This window comes from Crinia signifera, chromosome 7 (genome assembly GCF_055691185.1).
Source record: "Crinia signifera chromosome 7, ASM5569118v1, whole genome shotgun sequence".
NCBI lineage: Eukaryota > Metazoa > Chordata > Amphibia > Anura > Myobatrachidae > Crinia > Crinia signifera.
The window spans coordinates 86569484-86589370 of NC_139223.1; the positions used below are offsets into that span (position 1 = coordinate 86569484).

Sequence of the window (19887 nt, forward strand, 5' to 3'; positions counted from 1 at the left end):
TTTCATTACCCAACTATCCACGTTGGCGTGGAGTTGATTTTATATAGCGTGGCGAGCGCAGAGAGCCACCGAGCCCGAAGCGTGGCGAGGGGACGCGGAATACATGTAAGGTAATCTGCATCCCCTCGCGGGGATCGCTGAGTTCGCCACGCTTCGAGCTCGGTGGCTCACTGCGCTCGCCACACTATATAAAATCAACTCCACACCCACATGGATAGTGGGGTAATGAAAAAGTCGGAGGACGTGTTCCGCCGCCCCTCGCAGGGCTCACTGCACTCGCCACGCTTCGGAGTGGCGTGGACAGTGGGGGGTGCGTTAAATCTATTTTTGGGACATACAATCATATTATTGTATACCTAATGTCATGGCATCGCACACCCTATAAAATCGCATGCGATTGCATGCGATTTTGCGGGACATGCGATGCGATATTGTGGTGTAAAATGAAAAAAAAACCACATGAAAAAATCGTATCACATGCCGCTATAATGGCCCATGTGATGCGATTTCCCTACGGTGCCGTACGTAAAAAATCTGGGCGCGGTGCTAGGAAACAAGTACTAATATATTTTCTGCACCTATGCTTAGTTTTCATTATGCTATTGAATGTCTTTTATTCTGCTTTGTAGCTATTCGCCATTGGCAGAACAATTTTCGCACCAGTTTCCAGCATATGATCTCCCCTCAATTCTTGCAAAATTTTCTCTACCTGTTTCTTTATCAGAATTTAAAAACCCATTGTCACCACCTGGACAGGAGGTAAGGTGTTATCACGCTGTAGTTACACATCGCAGAAGTCCTTTATACATGGCATATGGGTCACTGAGCAATTCTGTATCCATGTAAATGCATGAGCAGAATGCTTTAACATCCTTATAATTCAAGGTAAGAAGCATATTACGAATTATAGGGCAGAGTGGTAGTACATAATTCACGGTCTCAAACAAAGGTTTTAATGTTTGCAGTTTCCAAAAAAGCGGTCACTACAGTGTCTTTGTGCCAGCCTTTAGCACAATGGGCTGTACGGATGGTGTAATGGTTAGCATTACTGAGTCACAGCGTTAAGGTCATGGGATCGATTCCCACCATTGCCCTAACTGCGGAGTTTGTATATTCAACCCGCGGGTTTCATCCGGGTACTCCGATTTTCCTCCAACAATCCAAAAATATACTGATAGGATAATTGGCTCCCAACAAATTACACGAACAAAAAATGTGTGGTTTGTAAGCTTCACTGGGGCAGGGACTGATGTTTGACAAATATTATCTGTAACGATGATAAATACTGTAAGTGCAGGAAGGAGGCTCTGCACATCATTTAAATACTAGATCCTGCAATATAAAATTGTTGTGCTATCATACAATGCCCGATCACATGATAAGGCTTTAAGTGTTGCACTCCTGCATTTCTTTCATCTATAAGATGGTTACAAGATGGCCGATCTGCCTGCCCCAAAATAGCCTATTTCAGATCATGCAGCTACACCACTATGTATTGTCTATTGCCCCACGAAACCTAGTGAACACACCCCACACTCCACACTCCACTGCACAGATGGTTAGACAAACTGCAGAATGGTTCCTTCAAAGCCAAACTGATCTACACAAAACTTCAGCAACTCAGCTCCACTAACTCCTGTAATAAGACCACAATAACCTGGCAAAAAGATTTTCCTTTATTGACATTCTCAGACATCTTTCAATACCTAGAATCATCCTTAAAAACCCTACAATCATCCACACTCCAAGAAACACATTTCAAACTGGTCCATAGGGCGTACATTTCACAAAAATAGCGCAGCTACTTCGACCCAGACGAATCAGGTAGATGTCCCAAATGTGGCTTCCATTCAGCTTCCCTCAAACATAACCTCTGGTCCTGTGGACACATTAAAAAATTTTGGCACAAGATTATAAATTATGTCAACAAGGCATTTAACTTAACAGTGAAAAAACACCCGGTGCCATTATTATTTTTAAACTTTGACAGCTGGAACTTGATAGGACCAAACCAAGATCTCATTCCTTTTCTCACAATCTTGTTCACCACTGCAAAAAAGGTCATACTAGCTTCTTGGGTAGAAAAACACGTTCCCTCTCTGGCAGATCTGGAAGGCCTAATGCTAAAATACATGGCGTATGACAGGTATAACTCCCTCCACTATGCTCATACGCTAACAACAGGCTTCCTCAAGAAATGGGCCCCTTTCATCCATCTGCGGTCAGATGAGTCCCAAAAGCAGATCTGTGAGACACTAGAACTGGAGATGTAATGTAACAAGTAGCAGATAATACCTGTAAGGGAGTAGAAGATGTTTAATGAAATTGGGGATGGGAGAGAACTGCTTGGGTCTTGTATGAAAGCGGGAGCACACTACCAATGGTTCACAACGACTATAAAAAGTAATGCACTATAACCAGTAATAGTCATCTGCATGGAAAGTGGTTTCAAATCTGTACCACATGGCATTTTGTGGTAGAAAGGAAATGTTGAGATATGTACTGTAAAAAACTGATTCTAATACCATGTTACTGCACTAAACCCAAAGTTATATGTTCAGCTAGACAGCCCTTGCCAAGCCGTGGAGAATAATCCGGCACAGAGAAACCCCCCCCCCCCCGTTTCTCCAATCCCCCACCCTCATGCTCCCTTGCCCCCAACCCCCCGTAGCCTGGCACTACCTTCCCCCCTCCTCAACCCATTGAATCGGGAAGTACCAGATATCCTCCCCCAACCACAAAGCGAGTGGTCCCCACCATCTATTTGACAAAATATCTTCCCCTCCTCCCTCCCTCCCCACCTCTATAACCCCCCTCCCCCCCCAAGTTGAGAGCAGTCTCATCCCCCCCCCTCTCCCCTGCTAGCGACCCATCCCCACCCTTCGTACCCCTATCGTTCAAACAGAGTTACAGAGTGTTATGCTCTCCCAGTTAGATTTTATCCGAAAGGAGGCCTAAGTGCGGCACGACCAAAGTGCGAGACTCGAACCTAACTTGATCTCACCCACACACATTAAATCCCAGCTTTAGGATTGGGAAAATAGTAGTCGTAACCCGAACGCACATTCAAAAGTCCCGGTGGGACGTAGTCACTGTACTTTTGTGTCATGCTCGGTGCCTCCGATGCTATAATGTTGTATTGTTATAATGTTGTAACACTTGTTAACGCTATACACCTGTAACGCAAACTGTTATAAAAAAAAGATGGCCGATCTATCATGAGCCTGGTGGCAGATGTGAGCGACGTCATCGCAGACCTGTGTGCAGATATATATCGGACCATCTGACTGTGTATACTGGTGGTCGGCATATAATTGCTGCGAGGACTGTTGGGCGGGCACATTTAAATGCCAATAATATAAATCCACACTTGCTCTATTTTGGCTCAAACCAAACCAACACATCTCTAATAGACCAGCCTATGGCACTGGATAGCATCCACACTGGTTTATACTTTGGACATTTAGGACCAATAAATATACTCTTTACCCTTCCTGTATATGCTCTATGTGATCACAGTATTACCTCTGACCCAACACACAAAATAACGGTAGGGAGAGTGCTAAGATTCACCCTCCATTCCTCTGACTTTTTTTTCTTTGAGATGTTGATAACCTCCAAATCTCAGCAGCTCATGAAACACTTTCTGTTGTCCATCTACTTCTGTGGAGTTTAGATGCCCATCTGACCTTTTGTTGATCAGATCTAGGTCAGTCAATCTGCATGGTTCATATACCGTCACTTTCCTTTCATAAAGCTGAACATCATTAATAAACATGGGGTCTAATTCAGTAAGCCCCACAGATCACTGAAATTTGATATTGGGTCATTTTTGGCTATCTGCGCATACACCCTGAATCTGCGACTGCAGTGTATGCCTGGTGGGAGGCATTGACTCTGTGTTGTGATGACGTGATCTGTACAAAACAAGTGTGTCTGGGCTGTTTGGGGGTCACAGTGGCTGCTTTAATCAAGCCAGCGCTTCGCTATATAGTAAAGCCCTCACATAATAGCAGCCACCCTCATGCCGCAAGGGATTGCAGTTTGTGTTTGATGTTTGTAGCTAAAGAGAGTACTATATACCCCAGCGGTTATAGGGGGTGATTTGCTAAGCAGCAAAAAATATCACTTCTTATCGAGCCATCTAACGCCGTCCTCTGGGCGGCGAATGTCCGACCACCCCACGGTCCGAACATCCCCAGTGCTTTGAGAATGGATGTTTAGCATAAACATCCGATTGCAGGGTAGCATACAGGGGCAAAATTATTCCACGGTCATCCTCCATTGTATCCATCCATCCTCAGCTGCCTGCCTGCATTCCCATGGGTGCGCCCAGGGTTTTCCTGGGCACACCCAGCATTTGTGTGGGTACATCCAGAAAACCCAGGACGTCCTCCTACGAACGCCCCCCTTCCCACCTCCACCTCTCCCTCTGTGCGAAAGCCACAGCGACTGTGCAATTTCCCAAAGGCGTCCGGACAGCAGCCCTGCACATGTGCATTGGTCACCGGTGCGAATACACCAACACATTTGAATGAGGGTCATAATCTAGGCAAATTGCCCAGACCAGTGACTGAACCAGGCTTTGTTATTTATTGGCCTAAGTGATTATAGAGCAATACTCACTGTTACACTGCTTGGATGACAGATGGAGCAGGGGTGTAGGTAGATTACTAGCCATGGTACTTATGTATTATCTGGGCTCCCATGTTAAATGCACCCCATTTTTTCATACCCCTACTATCCAACTACGCATGGAGTTGAATTTATATAGTGTGGCGAGCACAGCGAGCCACCGTGCCCGAAGCGTGGCGAGCGGACGTGGCCTCCTAAGAAAAACGGGAGCCCAGATATTACATAAGTACCCTAGCCACTAACTGTATTCTTTGTGCAAGATTCTGGAATAGTGGTGAAAAGCGGTTTAAACACAGGTCTCAGAGGAGTAGGGAGGCCAATCCCAATGCTGCCCGGCCCCCCTTGCTCTATTTCGGGCAGCCCAACACCACCTACATCCCAGCCACCACAAGTGAACCCTGAGTTGGCTTGGGTGGGGACATAAAATAATTAAAAAAAAAATTTCACAAACTTAATCCCAGGTCTCCTGTGAATCCCCTAGTCAGGAGCTAAAGGTAGAACATTTGTCCTCCACTATGTTGCTTTTACACAGTCAGGACAAGATGGTGCATTGGATGCCCAGATAAGGTCTGTGGCCATCTGGGTAAGGGAACAAAGTTACTCTAGCGCAGCCATTTTGTTGGAGACTGTGCAGATGCATGCTCCACTTCTAACTCTGTTTATATACTGCAGGCCTCCTGGCTAGTAAAGAAATAACCCTTGTGTACATGTTGTTCTGTTTGTTTCTTCTATTCATGTATGTTTGGCATTCAGGCAAAATACATTGTAGGGTGTTATTGTTTTCAACTTGCCAGTGTTTTCTAGGATTCTTATGAGTGTCTCATTATGTTTAGAAGCTGCAGGAAAACTCCTGTTTTCATCTCTGTCGCCTTCATTAAGGTTTCTATCAAATAATTGCACTCACTAAATTGACTGTTTTACATTGCTCTATAGATGAGGTATGTCTGGAAAAGTTTAATAATAATAAAAAAGCAGAGATGCACCACAAAAGAATCAGTGATTCCTAATTTCAACAGTTTATCCTGGTATGGGTCAGTGTCGCACCAATTAAGGTTGACTGTCAATAGTTGGACCACTATACAGATGGAGCGCCTCTCAGCCAGTGCAGGGTTAGGGAGGCGGTGGGGACCGGTGGACTGACAGTGAGCTCCGTCAGAAGGGGACGTGCAAGATTCTCATGCGCATGCGTCCCCTTACTTCAGCTGACGGTTGGCGATTGGCGATCCTACCGCCAGACCCCAGCTAGACGACAGCGGCTCCATCTGTAGGTCAAGAGGCCAAAGGTCGACACATGGAAAATGTTGACATAGCTAAGGTCGACAGGGTCAAAAGTTGGACACAAGCAATAGGTCAACCTGAGTTTTTCACTTTTTTTTGGTGTCTATGTTAACTCATAGACATGTTGAGATTGACACCATATAAGTGTACTGCATTCCCTCACTGCATTCGTTGCTTCGCTCTCTATGCTTTGGGAACAGTGCTTTGCTAGGCTCAGCACACTCTTTACTCTATTTTCACGTGTATAGTTAAATATGAAAAAACACCTGTTCTGGGGAAAAAAAACATGAAAAACTCATATAGACCTTTTTCATGTGAACCTATTGTAGAAAATGCAAAGTTGAACTAAATAGATCTAGCCTAGACAAATACGTTTTTTCGTTAACAACCCTTGACGTTTTCTAGAATAGATGCATTCTACTCTCACTTGTACTACATTACTAGTAAGGTAGAGCAGCACCCAGCACAATTCCCAGTGTCACTAGTTGAGATTCTCCCCTTGATTTGTCAGTTGTGATGCATGCTGACTCTAATGCCCATGTTTGATCTTGCAGCCTCATCTCATACAAATGGTCATTTGGATGCTACAGCATCGGCTTTTAATCCAAATCCACACATATGTTTGTCTCCTGGTTTCACCCAAAGAAGATGCAACTTTGTCTAAAGAGGAAGATACTCCTTTTGCTGCCAGAGTTGGTGGACGAAGTTTAAGCACACCGAATGCACTCAGCTTCGGCTCACCAAGTAATTTCTTATTATTATTATTTGCAGGAGTACGTGTGGCTGTCTAGTGAGAAAATCACATCCATTGGGTCTTAACCAGATAGAAAAAAATAATAGCTGTGAGACTTGTAGTAGGATTTTTTTTAATTATTTTGATTATTTTCTATTTTTATTTCTTTTAGAGGTATAAAAAACCCCTAAAACTGTCATAAATTACACAACTGAACAGCAAACCTGTTACACTATGTAGAACTGTACATTGGTTTTAAGCGAGCAGGACCCTCATACCTTTGACTTAAATACCCAGTTTGCTGTATCACTGTCTCCTATTGTAAAGCCCAACGGAATAAGAAACTGTTAATAAATAAATAATAACACCAATGTACAGTTCTACATAGTGTAACAGGTTCACCGTTCAGATAGGACACAGCAGGCAGTTTTCGGTATTTGTGCATGTATTTAATCCCATACAAGCCAAAAATCCACTTTATAGCAAATAAGGCTTCATATAAACAAACAAATAATGATACTTGTCCATGCAAGTATGTGCGTACGTTACCTCAGTGCCTTTGGACACTGCCAGTCCAAGTCCCTGGCACTACAATACTTATTCTTACCTCCTTACTGGCCCCTATCGGGCATCAGTGCCATGAGCAGCAATCTGAACAGGGTTGGTTATTTATTTATTTATTCATTAACCATTTCTAATATAGCGCATACATATTCCTCAGCGCTTTACAAAGTATAGAATTTAAAGAGAAAGAAATGTCCTGTTTGGGTGCACCAAAAATAATGTAAAATGTAACTTTTATTAATAAATTTTTAAGAACTGCGAAAATATAAAAAAAAACACGAATAGACACACATGGGTGGGATTCACACATTTAAAACTTAGGTGGCAGGCAGATGTCGCACCTAAGGAGCCCATACACGGTCCGTTGTGTATGGCTCCGTTCTGTACTATGCGATGCACGCTCCCGCGCATCACATAGTACGGTACAAAAAGTATGTGATGCACATACTTTTTGTACTAGGTACACATCGGATTGGATCGCAGTGCATGCACACTGCATGCACTAGGGATCCGATCCGATGTGTGCTAATTAAGTGCCGAACGGATCCGTTAAATGGACCGTGTATGGGCTGCTTTAGACATATCAGTTGTTTAATTGTATTTAAACTGAAAAGTGTGTAGTTGACTTGAGCAGTGTAATTACTGCATTCAAACAATTTTCAATAAATTGGGAGTGGGTCATCTGACCTCTCTAAACTCTGTATGTCTCAGACTCATTCATTGGGCGTGTATGGTAATGAGTGTTTTTGGCTTGTTGTTCACTAATAATCTCATCTATAGGTTACAGACATATATAATATTTGTATATAGTAGGTAACGTGGTTCCACTGTGGATCCTTACAGCGGAGCCAACACTCAGATTATAATAACTGGTAAATGGTCACCTATACAGAGTTGGTACAAAGGTGCCATATATATAAATAATGTATGACCCACCTGATCAGGATGTTCCACTGCAAAAGCAAGTGAGAACCATAATCCTAGTAGGGTACATCTAGTGCCATACATGCAAGTGATATATGAACCGCCAGATCAGGGTGTTCCACTGCGAATATGTGAGCGAGAAACCACAACCCTGGTAGGGTACCTCCATGCAGTGAACAATAGACCAGCATGATGTAGGGTAAGAACAAGCCCTTATAGGGGCTACTGAGACATCTAACTTCTAAGAAACACAATCAAAATACATTATATGAAAAATAACAAAAGTACAATCATCTCCCTGCGCACCGCTAGCCAGCATACGCTTCGCAGATTAGCTTCCTTAGGGCCCTGAGGCCCTAATCTGGTCACAACTGCCCCTTACAGGGCAGTTGTGACCAGAGAAATATACCACTCTCTGGTGGAACTAACCCTGTTTCACCACAATAGTAACATATTATATCAGAGTTATATTCACATTTAGTATTAGGGACCCACCTGAAATTAGGTAGCCGTGAAGCTGGTTGGTGGGCAAATATTTCTTGGCCAATTAATATACCAAGAACCTCCATTATTGATTAAAAATATGGAGTGTTCATCTGCACCATATGTTTTTTCTTTGCAGAACAAACATATGGTGCAGATGTTTAGATTCACATTTGTCTGAAAACACTAGTTTAATTGGACATAGATTACTTTATTACAGTAGGGGATCACCTATGTGCATTGCTAGTTTGTAGTGTGCACGGCAACATGGTGATCCTCCACCTAGATAAACATGGCAATATGATGAAGATCTATGAGATGTTGGAACATTTGTTTTTACCAGGAAGGAGACTACCAGGCTTCTATTATCCATAGTGTTAATAGAAAATGCTTCTAATCTATAGATTATCCTATTGACATGATCCTAATTATATGTAGGACCTAAGCACTAACCATTTTAGTATTTTCTTTCAGGTACAATAAGGTGTTTTTAAGTGTTTTCTCTATATGTTTATATAACCCAACAGCCAGCAGTGATGACATGACACTGACCAGTCCAAGCATGGATAACTCCAGTGCTGAGCTGCTCCCAGGAGGAGACTCTCCAGTCAACAAAAGAGCCACGGAAAATCTTCTTGCAAGCCTATCTCAGAATGAGAGGGAAGCCATTCTTAATGTCCCTGCAGCGCAAAATCCTGAAGATCTCAAAATGTTTGCAAGGTAATGTGTTATAATTTGTGATATATGCAAAAAAAGTGTCTAAACAAGTCTCATGGCTATTGAAGTGTCACTGCGCGCACAGTCCTGGATTACCGATGGTGGTCGCAATAAGCCCGTGGATGCAGTGTGATTGACAGCAGTTTCTGGGAGGTAATGGGTGAAGCTGCAAGTCAAATACAGGCGAGTCATGAGTGTTTGCCTCCTTTCATCTGCTGAGATCCTATTTATTGCTCAGTAATAATCTGATGGATAAATCAATCTGCCATTGTAAGCTTATAGGTGGGAGTCCAAAATACATTCTGCATATTTATCTGCACATCACAGTGTACCCAATGCTAAGCTTCAGTACTAACATACTGTGGTACTTCTTTACTTTCACGGCGCCACTCTAGATAGGACAGATAGGATACTAGATAGGATACGATTTGTATGCGATTTGACATAAGATATCGCATAAGATATAGGATAGGACAGATAGGATACTAGATAGGATACGATTTGTATGCGATTTGACATAAGATATCGCATAAGATATAGGATAAGATTTACTATCCATTTCATTACCCCACTATCCACTAGGGCGTGGAGTGAGAATAGAATAGTGTGGCGAGCGCAGCGAGCCACCGAGCCCGAAGCGTGGCGAGCGCAGCGAGCCCCGCGAGGGGACACGGATGTTGTTTGAAAGCAAGTCCCCAATATCGCATGCCATTTGCATGCAATTCCATAAAATACATTCCGTGTCCCCTCGCGGGGCTCGCTGCGCTCGCCACGCTTCGGGCTCGGTGGCTCGCTGCGCTCGCCACACTATTCTATTCTCACTCCACGCCCTAGTGGATAGTGGGGTAATGAAATGGATAGTAAATCTTATCCTATATCTTATGCGATATCTTATGTCAAATCGCATACAAATCGTATCCTATCCTATCTGTCCTATCTGTCCTATCTGTCCTATCTGTCCTATCTAGTGGCGCCGTGAAAGTAAAGAAGTACCCATACTGTATAGCATGAACATGGAATTAGCATTCTGTAGTCAGGGCAGAGGTTTTATATTCTCTCTTTGCTGTTCCTGTATGATGAGTGATGTCACAGAAAAAATATGGAGGAAATACTGGATGTTGAAATCCAAACATTGCCGGTGATTCTAATCCCTCGGAACGGGAAACATTCGGCCCCATTCCGATAATTGGGGGACTGCACATGCGAATGATCTTTTATGCGTATGTGCAGGTCACCTTTGCAAACCGCGTAAGCGACTTGCATAGTCACCGAGCTATTCGCATGGGCGGATGGAGAAGGGGTTGGGTGTCACCCATGGGCATTCCCATGGGAATGCGAGCAGGATGAAGTATGCAGGGGGCGGGCGGCTGACCTCATTCGTCCCGGCAGCCGCAAATAAGTCGGTCTGCACTGACTTTTAATTGCGAAGGCAGGTGAAATAATTTGATGGTCGGGGTCCATCGAATGATTTCTCCTGCAGCGACGGCATGCGATCGGTTGTGTCTTCGTTACGCATGGTGGGTATTTGGCAGGGCGAGCTCTCTGGCACTCGGTAAGCTGTGATACTCGCAGCTTACCGAGTTAACCAGAATCAGACCCATTTTTTTGATACCCCAAAACTGCCTATGCTTTGCGTACATAACCAGTTCCCTATGGCAGGTGAGATTTGCACTATGGTTATTTGATGCTTGTGCCTGCCAAGTAAGGACAAGTCAATGCTGCATAACCAGTGAATATGCAACTATTGGTTGTACAGAAATCTGTAGTGGGCAATCTGGTCCCTTCAGTCTCAGAAGGCCTACATTACATTTGTTATCAATTATATATTGTTTCTATTGTCTTCTCAACCTTGGTAGCCTGCTTCTAAGATACAGTAGACCACAAAGAATAAGAATACAGATTAGAGGTATCCCAGTTCTACTCATAACCTGGATGTTGGCACTTGACGGCACAGATATTTGAGCAGTCCATCGCTCCGTTTCTGTAAGAGGGTTATTTGGGATGCCTCAATAAGCAGAAGACTGCACCAGTAATGGGGCCTACACACGGGGAGATGTGCTGAAAGAGCATTGTGAGTGATACTAGATTGCTCAGAACACTCAGTAATGCTCGGCACGCAGTGCTGCATAGTGAGAACACTGGCCTTGACCCCGGCGATTAACCAGATTTATCAAGCGTTCTGGATGTTAATCGCCCGACAATGGCGACAGGCAGGACCATGCATCGCTATCGCCATGCCCCTACACATGGAGCAATATAGGGGCATTTTCTAAGCGATCTAGAGAGAATCCCTTATAAAAGCCTGTAAATCGCTATGTGTGTTGTAGAGCTCTGTTTACTATCATAATAGAACAAGGCCTCACTCCTGCTTTTCTTCTATATTAAGGCTGGGGAAAGCAGCTGTGATATTACAGCAGAGGATACAGAACATCTCACAGGTTTTTTAAACAACAGCAACTCAGAATGCTGTCATTATTAACAGGCGATAATGTATATTTGAGTTTGAAAAATGATTTGACATTCTCACGAAATGTAAACTATAAGAGTGAATGCAGAATTGTACAACCCTGTTTCTGAGTATCCAGCCAAAGCACTCAATGAAATAATGTTTAGGTGATGTATTAGTTTGCAGTTGCTATATATTATGTAAAGCAGACAATAGCATAAATACACTAGGAGTAGTCTTGTATTGTGTTATTCCACTATGACTACCTTTATCTTTGGGATCAACTACCCAGGGTATAATTTAAATTGAGTACATACTGTACATATTGTAAATCGTGATCCATATCATATCTGGTCTCTTCCTTATCTTCAACATTACTTAGAAACCATAGGCCTGAATCAGATGTGATTGGAGAGTACAAGGGTTCAAGGGAAGCAGCAGCAATGCATCTGGTATAATTAGATGCCTCCTGCATGCAGTGATGCATGCTGTCAATCAACTTCTGCAGCCATTATGCTACGGACAACACAGGACCTGTACCGAACATGGGTACGTTGGGACCTGAATCAGGCTCCAGATCCTCAAACTAGATGTTCTACTCTGTGAAGAGAACATGAGCGGCCGGCATTGTGCTACATAGTTCTGTTGATGCGGAATGCAAGATCATAAAGCTAGAAGAGTGGATCGTAAATTTCCATCAATAACAGTATGCAGAATAATGTTCTCCATAATGTTCACAAAAGGAAGTCTTCGGAAGAACTAGAGGAGATTCTGCAGTTAATGCTATGACCTTTTTACTTGTATGCTGTAATTTTTAGCATTACGCATGTTCCATAGCCCAGCATACTCCACTTTGAGCAACTCTTGGTGATATAAAGTCATAACCGTCTCAGCCGCACATACACTTGCTAAGTGGGTATAAGTGGGCAGCAACTGGACATTTAGGGTAAGTGTTCTGAAGGTCCTGCACTGGAGTGGCTATTCTGTATTATAGGGGTTATTTAGAGCTGATTGCTGTTGTGCAAATTCTCACGATGATTGATTATCAAATGACAGCGCATTATTATGAATCGTAGCGCGATGCGGAGGCCATACCATGGAAAAAAGCGGCCTTTTTTAAAGTTGCATTCTGCTCGTACTGTAGATTTGTTTTTAGGAATAAATGAATGCGCTAGGGGCTGCCTCACACTGTACAGTTAATGTCACCACATATACACACATATAGATACAAGCAAAAAATACTGACAGTTTCTCAAGGCTCTCCTCACTCTAAATTCTGTTTATATCCTGTACTCCCTACTGATCATTTCTCAGTGTACATGGAAAAAAGAGAGAAAATATACATAGGGTGATATCCCAATTTTATAAGGACTTTGAAAGAGAGAATCCCCAAGTGGGGAACCGTACCATCTGTTGTAGTCCACTTATTTTAAGCAGACACTCTGAGCTCGAATGGGAGAGGAATCAACTCCAAATCACGATCATCCGTCCCTTGTAAACGGGTTACCATACAGGAGAGAATAGAAATATGCCTCCAATAGTGAAATACCGTTTTATTCTATTCCAAAGATACAATTTAAAAATACAATATGAGTGCATGTATTGGACTCTTACCAGAATAATTTGTCCACAGAACTGTAGACAAGAACAGCAAAAGATGGAAAACCACAGGCCTCCCTGGATGCTGGATATTGATGTTATTCCTGGTGGTAGGTCCACTGTGTGCAAGTCCCTGCTTCCAACGCGTTTCAAACAAAGTTTGTCCTTTCTCAAGGCATAGAGACTAAATCCCATAGGATGGTATTTATACACCTCGTGCATTCCATTGCCGCATGGCCGAAAGTTCCTTGTGTTCCACCGCCATTTTGCCGGCGGTGGTGAATACAATACAACCGGAGTCCATCATAATTTAATATGTGGGAGAATCAGAAAGAAGAGGAAAATAATTAAAACCGTGAACGGTATACACATACATAAAAAGATTAAAAACACCAGAGTGAAGTTGTGACATCCCCCCTAAGCCCTGGAGTGCCATGGGGGGAGGGGAGGGGATTAAAAGGAACACAGTCATATCTGTACTGGGAGGGAGTAGAGATATATACACACAGTGATGCCTGTGTGTGTCTCTCTTTCCACAATTTCTCTCACTTCTCTATCTCTCTCCGCTTTCCAAATCTCTCTCCCTCTGCTCTCTGCTCCTTTTCTTTCTCTCTCTCTCTCTCTCTCTCTCTCTCTCTCTCTCTCTCTCTCCCTCCGCCCTCCATTTCTTTCTTTCTGTTCTCCATCTCTCTCTTTGTGCTCTCCATCTCTCTCGCCCCTCATTCTCCAATTATCTCTCTCTCTCATTGTTCTACATTTATCTCTTTCTCCACTCCTCCTCAGTGGTGGCTCCAGAGGGGTGGCTTTAGCGCAGTCCAAAATTCAGATACTGTAGAAGTTACACCAACTGCCACTCCAAATACTGCCAGTAAGTCATGGTTGGTGATGTTTGGCAGTATTTGGAGTGGTAGTTTTTGTAACCCTTCCACCATCCTTTTTGCAAAAAAATAAGTATTTTTTTTCCCTAATCCAAATACTAATCTAATTTTTACCCAACTACTTAATAAAAAGGGACACTTTGGTTATTATTTTGGCTTGAGGGTGCCTTCAAAAAATCTTAGAGACCCAAAGGGTGCCTTTAACTAAAAAAGTTTGGGAACTGGTTTAGACCATTCGGAATTAGTGTTTTATATTGGTATATCATATTCATTACCTTTTTTGCCAACTTTGTAGCAAACTTTGTTTCTTTCGGATTCTCCCACATATGATGGACTCCGGTTGTATTGTATTCACCACCGCCGGCAAAATGGCGGCGGAACACAAGGAACTTCAGGCCATGCGGCAATGGAACGCACGCCGTTTCCGGCGTTGCGGAAGTGGAACACAAGGAACTTCCGGTTATACGGCAAAGGACATTCACTACGGGACGGATGTGGCGTACTTCCGGCAGGGAGACTCGGCGCCTAAATTAAAAAACATGTGAGGGAGAAGCTTACTCGCAAAACCTGGAACCGGATTTAAGCTTGTATACAGGAAATGTATGTGTTTTAGATGGTTAGTAGTTCCATGTCTGGAATTAGATTATGCGGAGGTAAGTGGACAGAGGTGTATAAATACCCTCCTATGGGATTTAGTCTCTATGCCTTGAGAAAGGACAAACTTTGTTTGAAACGCGTTGGAGCAGGGACTTGCACACAGAGGACCTACCACCAGGAATAACATCAATATCCAGCATCCAGGGACGCCTGTGGTTTTCCATCTTTTGCTGTTCTTGTCTACAGTTCTGTGGACAAATGATTCTGGTGAGAGTCCACTACATGCACCCATATTGTATTTTTAAATTGTATCTTTGGAATAGAATAAAACGGTATTTCACTATTGGAGGCATATTTCTATACTCTCCTGTATGGTAACCTGTTTACAAGGGACAGATGATCGTGATTTGGAGTTGATTCCTCTCCCATTCAAGCTCAGAATGTCTGCTTTAGAGTGAGGAGCGCCTTGAGAAACTATCAGTATTTTCTCCTTCATACTTCATGGCAGCCATTACATTGGGTTCATCCCTCTCTCTCTCTCTCTCTCTCTCAATTAGACAGGTAGTTTTTTTCCCCTAGGACCAGACTCCTCCTCTTCCATATGCTATATAGCCGAGCACCTCCCCTCTGACCATAGTCTTTTTCCTGTCTCCTCTGTCTGTAACAGGTAGTTAGATTAGTGTAGGAGATATATATTTAACCTGGCAGTGAGGGTGGCGGTGCCTTACCCTGTGTTTGATCCGGGCCGGTGGCATGGATCTTCTGCTCTATACTAGGGTTGGCGGTGCCAGTAAAAAACCCTTAGATAAATGGTACACAGTGGCTTGTGTATTGGACTCACCAGGTGGTATGCCCGAGTAGCGGTGGCTGGGCGCGTGTGTGGTGTTGTCCTGAGCAGGGGGAGAAGCGGCGGCAGCATGTTTGGCGTGTTCACTGGTCCCAGCGTATGTTTATGCCTGCGCTGGGCGGTGAGCGCCGGAGTGAGGTGACGCGCACTTCCGGCGCACCTGCACGCGGTCTGCGTTCCACAGCAGGCCGCGTGCGTTCCAAATACCGGAAGTGCCGGTATTTAAAGCGCCTGGCCGGTGTAACCGGCGCTGCTGCTGCTGTGTGTGCAGGAATCAGGAGTGTACTGTGTGCTGCGCTTTGCACCATGGAAGATGCCTCTCCCAAACCTAACATACCGCTGCCCAGGTGAGTCCTCTGTGAGGACTGGTTCTTTATTTTCTTCTGCTGAGTTAGGAAAAGTTAGTTATTCTTTTTGTCGTTTTAGTGTGCCTGTGATTGCTAGAAAGAAATCTGCTAAAAAAAAAATTGGATAAGATATGCCCTGAATGCGACAAGTCATTTACTGGGGAAGATGTGTTGTGCAGGAATTGTCTGCAGAAAAAAGAAGCTGCTTCTGTGTCTAATCAGATATCCGAGCTTAGAGAGTGGATGGAGAAGAACTTTGTATCTAAGAAGGAGTTCTCTACCAAAAGATCTAGGTCACAGACCAGTTTGGATCTGGATGATGATGGCGGATCAGTCATACTGGGGTCTGATAATAATGCCTCAGGTAGTTCCTCGGTTGAGTCAGGGGAAGTTATTGAAGAGGAGCGGATGTTTGATTCAGGGTTGGTAGAGGTTGTAAAAAAAAACCTCTATAAGACTCTGAATTACAAGCAACCGGTGAAGACAGAGCTGGACACTCTGTTTGAGGACAGATCAAGGAAGGGCAGGTGCTTCCCGGTCCATAAAGTTGTCAAGGACATATTGATTAAAGAGTGGAGTGGCGTAGATAAACGAGTGGGGTCCTTTAAAAGGATCGATAAGATGTTTCCTATTGAAGATGAGGACTTTTTGAAATGGAGTAGCATCCCTAAGATAGATGCAGCTGTATCGGAAGTCACCACTCGTACGACCATTCCATTGGAGGATGGGGCGTCCTTAAGGGACCCCATGGAAAAGAAAATGGAAGGTGCATTAAAGCGATTACACTGATCAGCTTCGGTGTCAATGAAATCAGGGGTAGCCATTGCTTCCCTTTCCAGAGCCCTAAGAATCTGGTGTGCAGCGTTGCAGGATGACTTGCAGGACAGAGCATCTCGGGATCAGATGAGCAAAAGTCTGGCGCATATTCAGATGGCTGTAGACTACGTCTGTGAGGCGTCTTTAGACGTTTTGGATTTCTCTGCCAAGTCGCTGACCTCAGGGGTTGTGGCCAGAAGGGCACTCTGGTTGAAATCTTGGGCGGCAGATTCGCATTCCAAGAATAAGCTTGCAACACTTCCATATGAAGGTGCCTTTCTATTTGGAAGTAAACTCGACCTCATGATTCAGAGAATGTCGGGTGGAAAATCTGTGAGGTTGCCTCAAGATAAAAGGGGCAGGTTTCAGTCCTATTCCAGCAGGCAATCATTTAGGTAAGCCAGATCATACAGGCCGGGTAGGCCGTTTCGCGTCAGGTACACTTCTGGTACTACGCGTGCTTTTTTTCGTCAATACATCAAGAAAAGAGGTGAAAGCTCTGGCACAAGTCAAAAGCAGTGACGTCAGGTGCCCCGTGGAGCAAGTTGCAGTAGCAGGAAGGCTTCTGCAGTTTGCTCATTTATGGGAGCAAAATATTTCAGACAAATGGGTACTAGAAATAGTGACTCAAGGTTATCATTTAGAGTTCCTTTCAAGGCTAAGATTGGCGAAGTTTTTGAGTTCCAGAATGCCTCTGCTAGACTCAGAAAAAGAGGTTTTAAAGTTAAGTTTGCAAGCACTTATCGACACGAATGCGGTAGAAGAAGTCCCGGAAACAGAAAGGGGGCTGGGATATTACTCCCGTTTGTTCGTGATAAGCAAGGTATCAGGCGGGTTCAGAACTATCCTCGACTTGAGGAATCTAAACGACCGCCTAAAAAAGAAGAAGTTTCACATGGAAACTGCCAAGTCAATTCTGATGGGCATCATAAAAGAAGATTACCTAGTGGCAATCGATCTAAAAGATGCGTATTTTCACATCCCGATATTTCCAGGTGACAGAAGATATCTGAGGTTCGCCGTAGGAGAAAAGCATTTTCAGTTTACATGCCTGCCATTCGGTCTGACTTCATCCCCTCGAGTCTTCACGAAGGTGTTGGTCGTTTTAGTAGAAAGACTAAGAAGACAGAAGGTTATGTGATGGGCGTATCTAGACGACATTCTGATAGCAGCACGTTCCGAGGAGGAAAGTGTTATCGCCCGAGATTACACGGTCAGGTTTCTCCAAGATCACGGATGGATGATCAATTGGGAGAAAAGTCGTCTTACTCCTTCTCAAAGCATCCAGTTTCTAGGTATTCTAGTGGACACAGTGACCTTCCAAATATCCCTTTCAGAAAGAAGGTGCGAAAAAATCCACCAGTTGGTTACACTTATTCGCAACGATCCGCACATATCCCTGAGAGCTGCAATGAGTCTACTGGGGATGATGGCCTCAGCAGTAGAAGTAATCCCGTGGGCAAGATGGAGGATGAGGCCACTGCAGTGGTTCCTCCTGAGATTTTCCAAAAACCACGTGTCATTGGATCAGGAAATAAAAATCCCAAACGCAGTAAGGGAGTCTCTGGCGTGGTGGAGTTTTGGAATTCTCAGAGAAAGAAGAGGGGCACTGGAGAGTCCAACGTTCGTAGTAATAACTACAGATGCCAGCGCCTCCGGTTGGGGAGCTCACGGGTTGGGCAAGTCGTGCCAAGGAAAGTGGTCAAGGCTAGAAAGGGAATGGTCTTCAAACCACAGAGAGCTAAGGGCAGTATGGCTGGCAATAAAATTCTTTGCGGAAGATATCAAAGGTGCTCATCTCCGAGTGTTCTCAGACAACATCACAACGGTCTCTTATATCAACCGCCAAGGGGGTACAAGAAGTCGAGTGTTGCTAGACGAAGTAGAGAACATAATGTCCTGGGCCGAAGCAAACCTGCAGTCCATCTCAGCGTTGCATATTCCAGGAGAGGAAAACCAAGTGGCAGACTTCTTGAGTCGCAGTACATTAGTTCCAGGCGAATGGGAACTAAAGCAATCGGTCTTTCGGCTAATAGTAGAGCACTTCGGCATGCCAGAAATAGACCTCATGGCATCATCGACCAACAAAAAAGTTCCTCGATTCTTCTCAAGGTACCAAGTGCAGGGGTCGTGCGGGATCGATGCCCTGTCGCAGAAGTGGGACCATGCTCTAGCTTATGTGTTCCCACCTTTCTCCCTCATTCACAGGGTGTTGTGGAAAATCAGGACAGAGAGGTGTCAGGTAATAGTAGTCCTGCCATTCTGGCCCAGAAGGGCTTGGTTTCCGATGCTGGAGAGTATGGCAGTAGCAGAGCCCCTGTTCCTGCCAGTCTCGGTGGATCTCCTTTCCCAGGGACCAGTCACATGTCAGGATCCTCAGAAGTTGTCGTTGACGGCGTGGAAATTGAAAGGCAGCAGCTGAGAAGGAAACATTTGTCGCCAGAAGTGATTGAGATACTGCTTCAGGCTAGAAAAAAGGTGTCGTCCAAAATTTACTACAGAGTGTGGAGAATATTTGCTAACTGGTCCAAAGGAAAGTTTCAGTTTCCAAAGGCGAATATATCACAGGTGCTGCAATTCCTATGTGACGGTTTCAACAAAGGGCTAGCTGGGTCTACACTGAAGGTGCACATATCAGCGTTAAGTGTCCTGTTGGACCGAAGACTTGCTGATCACAGTCTGGTGAAAAGGTTTTTTCAGGCGATCAAGAGGATTCGTCCGAGGATTCGTTCTATGATTCCACAATGGGATCTTAATCTGGTCTTAAATGGTCTCATGTTGGCTCCTTTTGAGCCATTAGATAGAGCAAGCCTCAAGTTTATGACTTGGAAAGTAGCTTTCCTGGTGGCAATCACCTCGGCCAGAAGAGTCGGAGAGCTCCAAGCTTTATGTATACAGGATCAATATTTGAAGATTTTTCAAGACAAAGTAGTCTTAAAGACTAAGCATTCCTTTTTGCCAAAAGTGGTATCTTCTTTTCACTTGAATCAAGAAATTATATTACCCTGTTTTTATCCCAACCC

At 44.1% G+C, this 19887-nt stretch overlaps 1 protein-coding gene across 5 annotated transcripts in view; it reads left to right on the forward strand.

Annotated features, from left to right (window-relative positions):
• NPRL3 (NPR3 like, GATOR1 complex subunit) overlaps positions 1 to 19887 on the forward strand; it is an 84472-nt gene that overhangs the window by 51666 nt on the left and 12919 nt on the right. For all 5 annotated transcript variants that reach the window (XM_083153424.1, XM_083153422.1, XM_083153425.1 and 2 more), the window contains 3 exons: positions 630 to 759; positions 6468 to 6657; positions 9145 to 9337. In XM_083153424.1, the coding sequence (XP_083009550.1) occupies positions 630 to 759; positions 6468 to 6657; positions 9145 to 9337 (513 nt within the window). The remainder of the gene's footprint in view (positions 1 to 629; positions 760 to 6467; positions 6658 to 9144; positions 9338 to 19887) is intronic.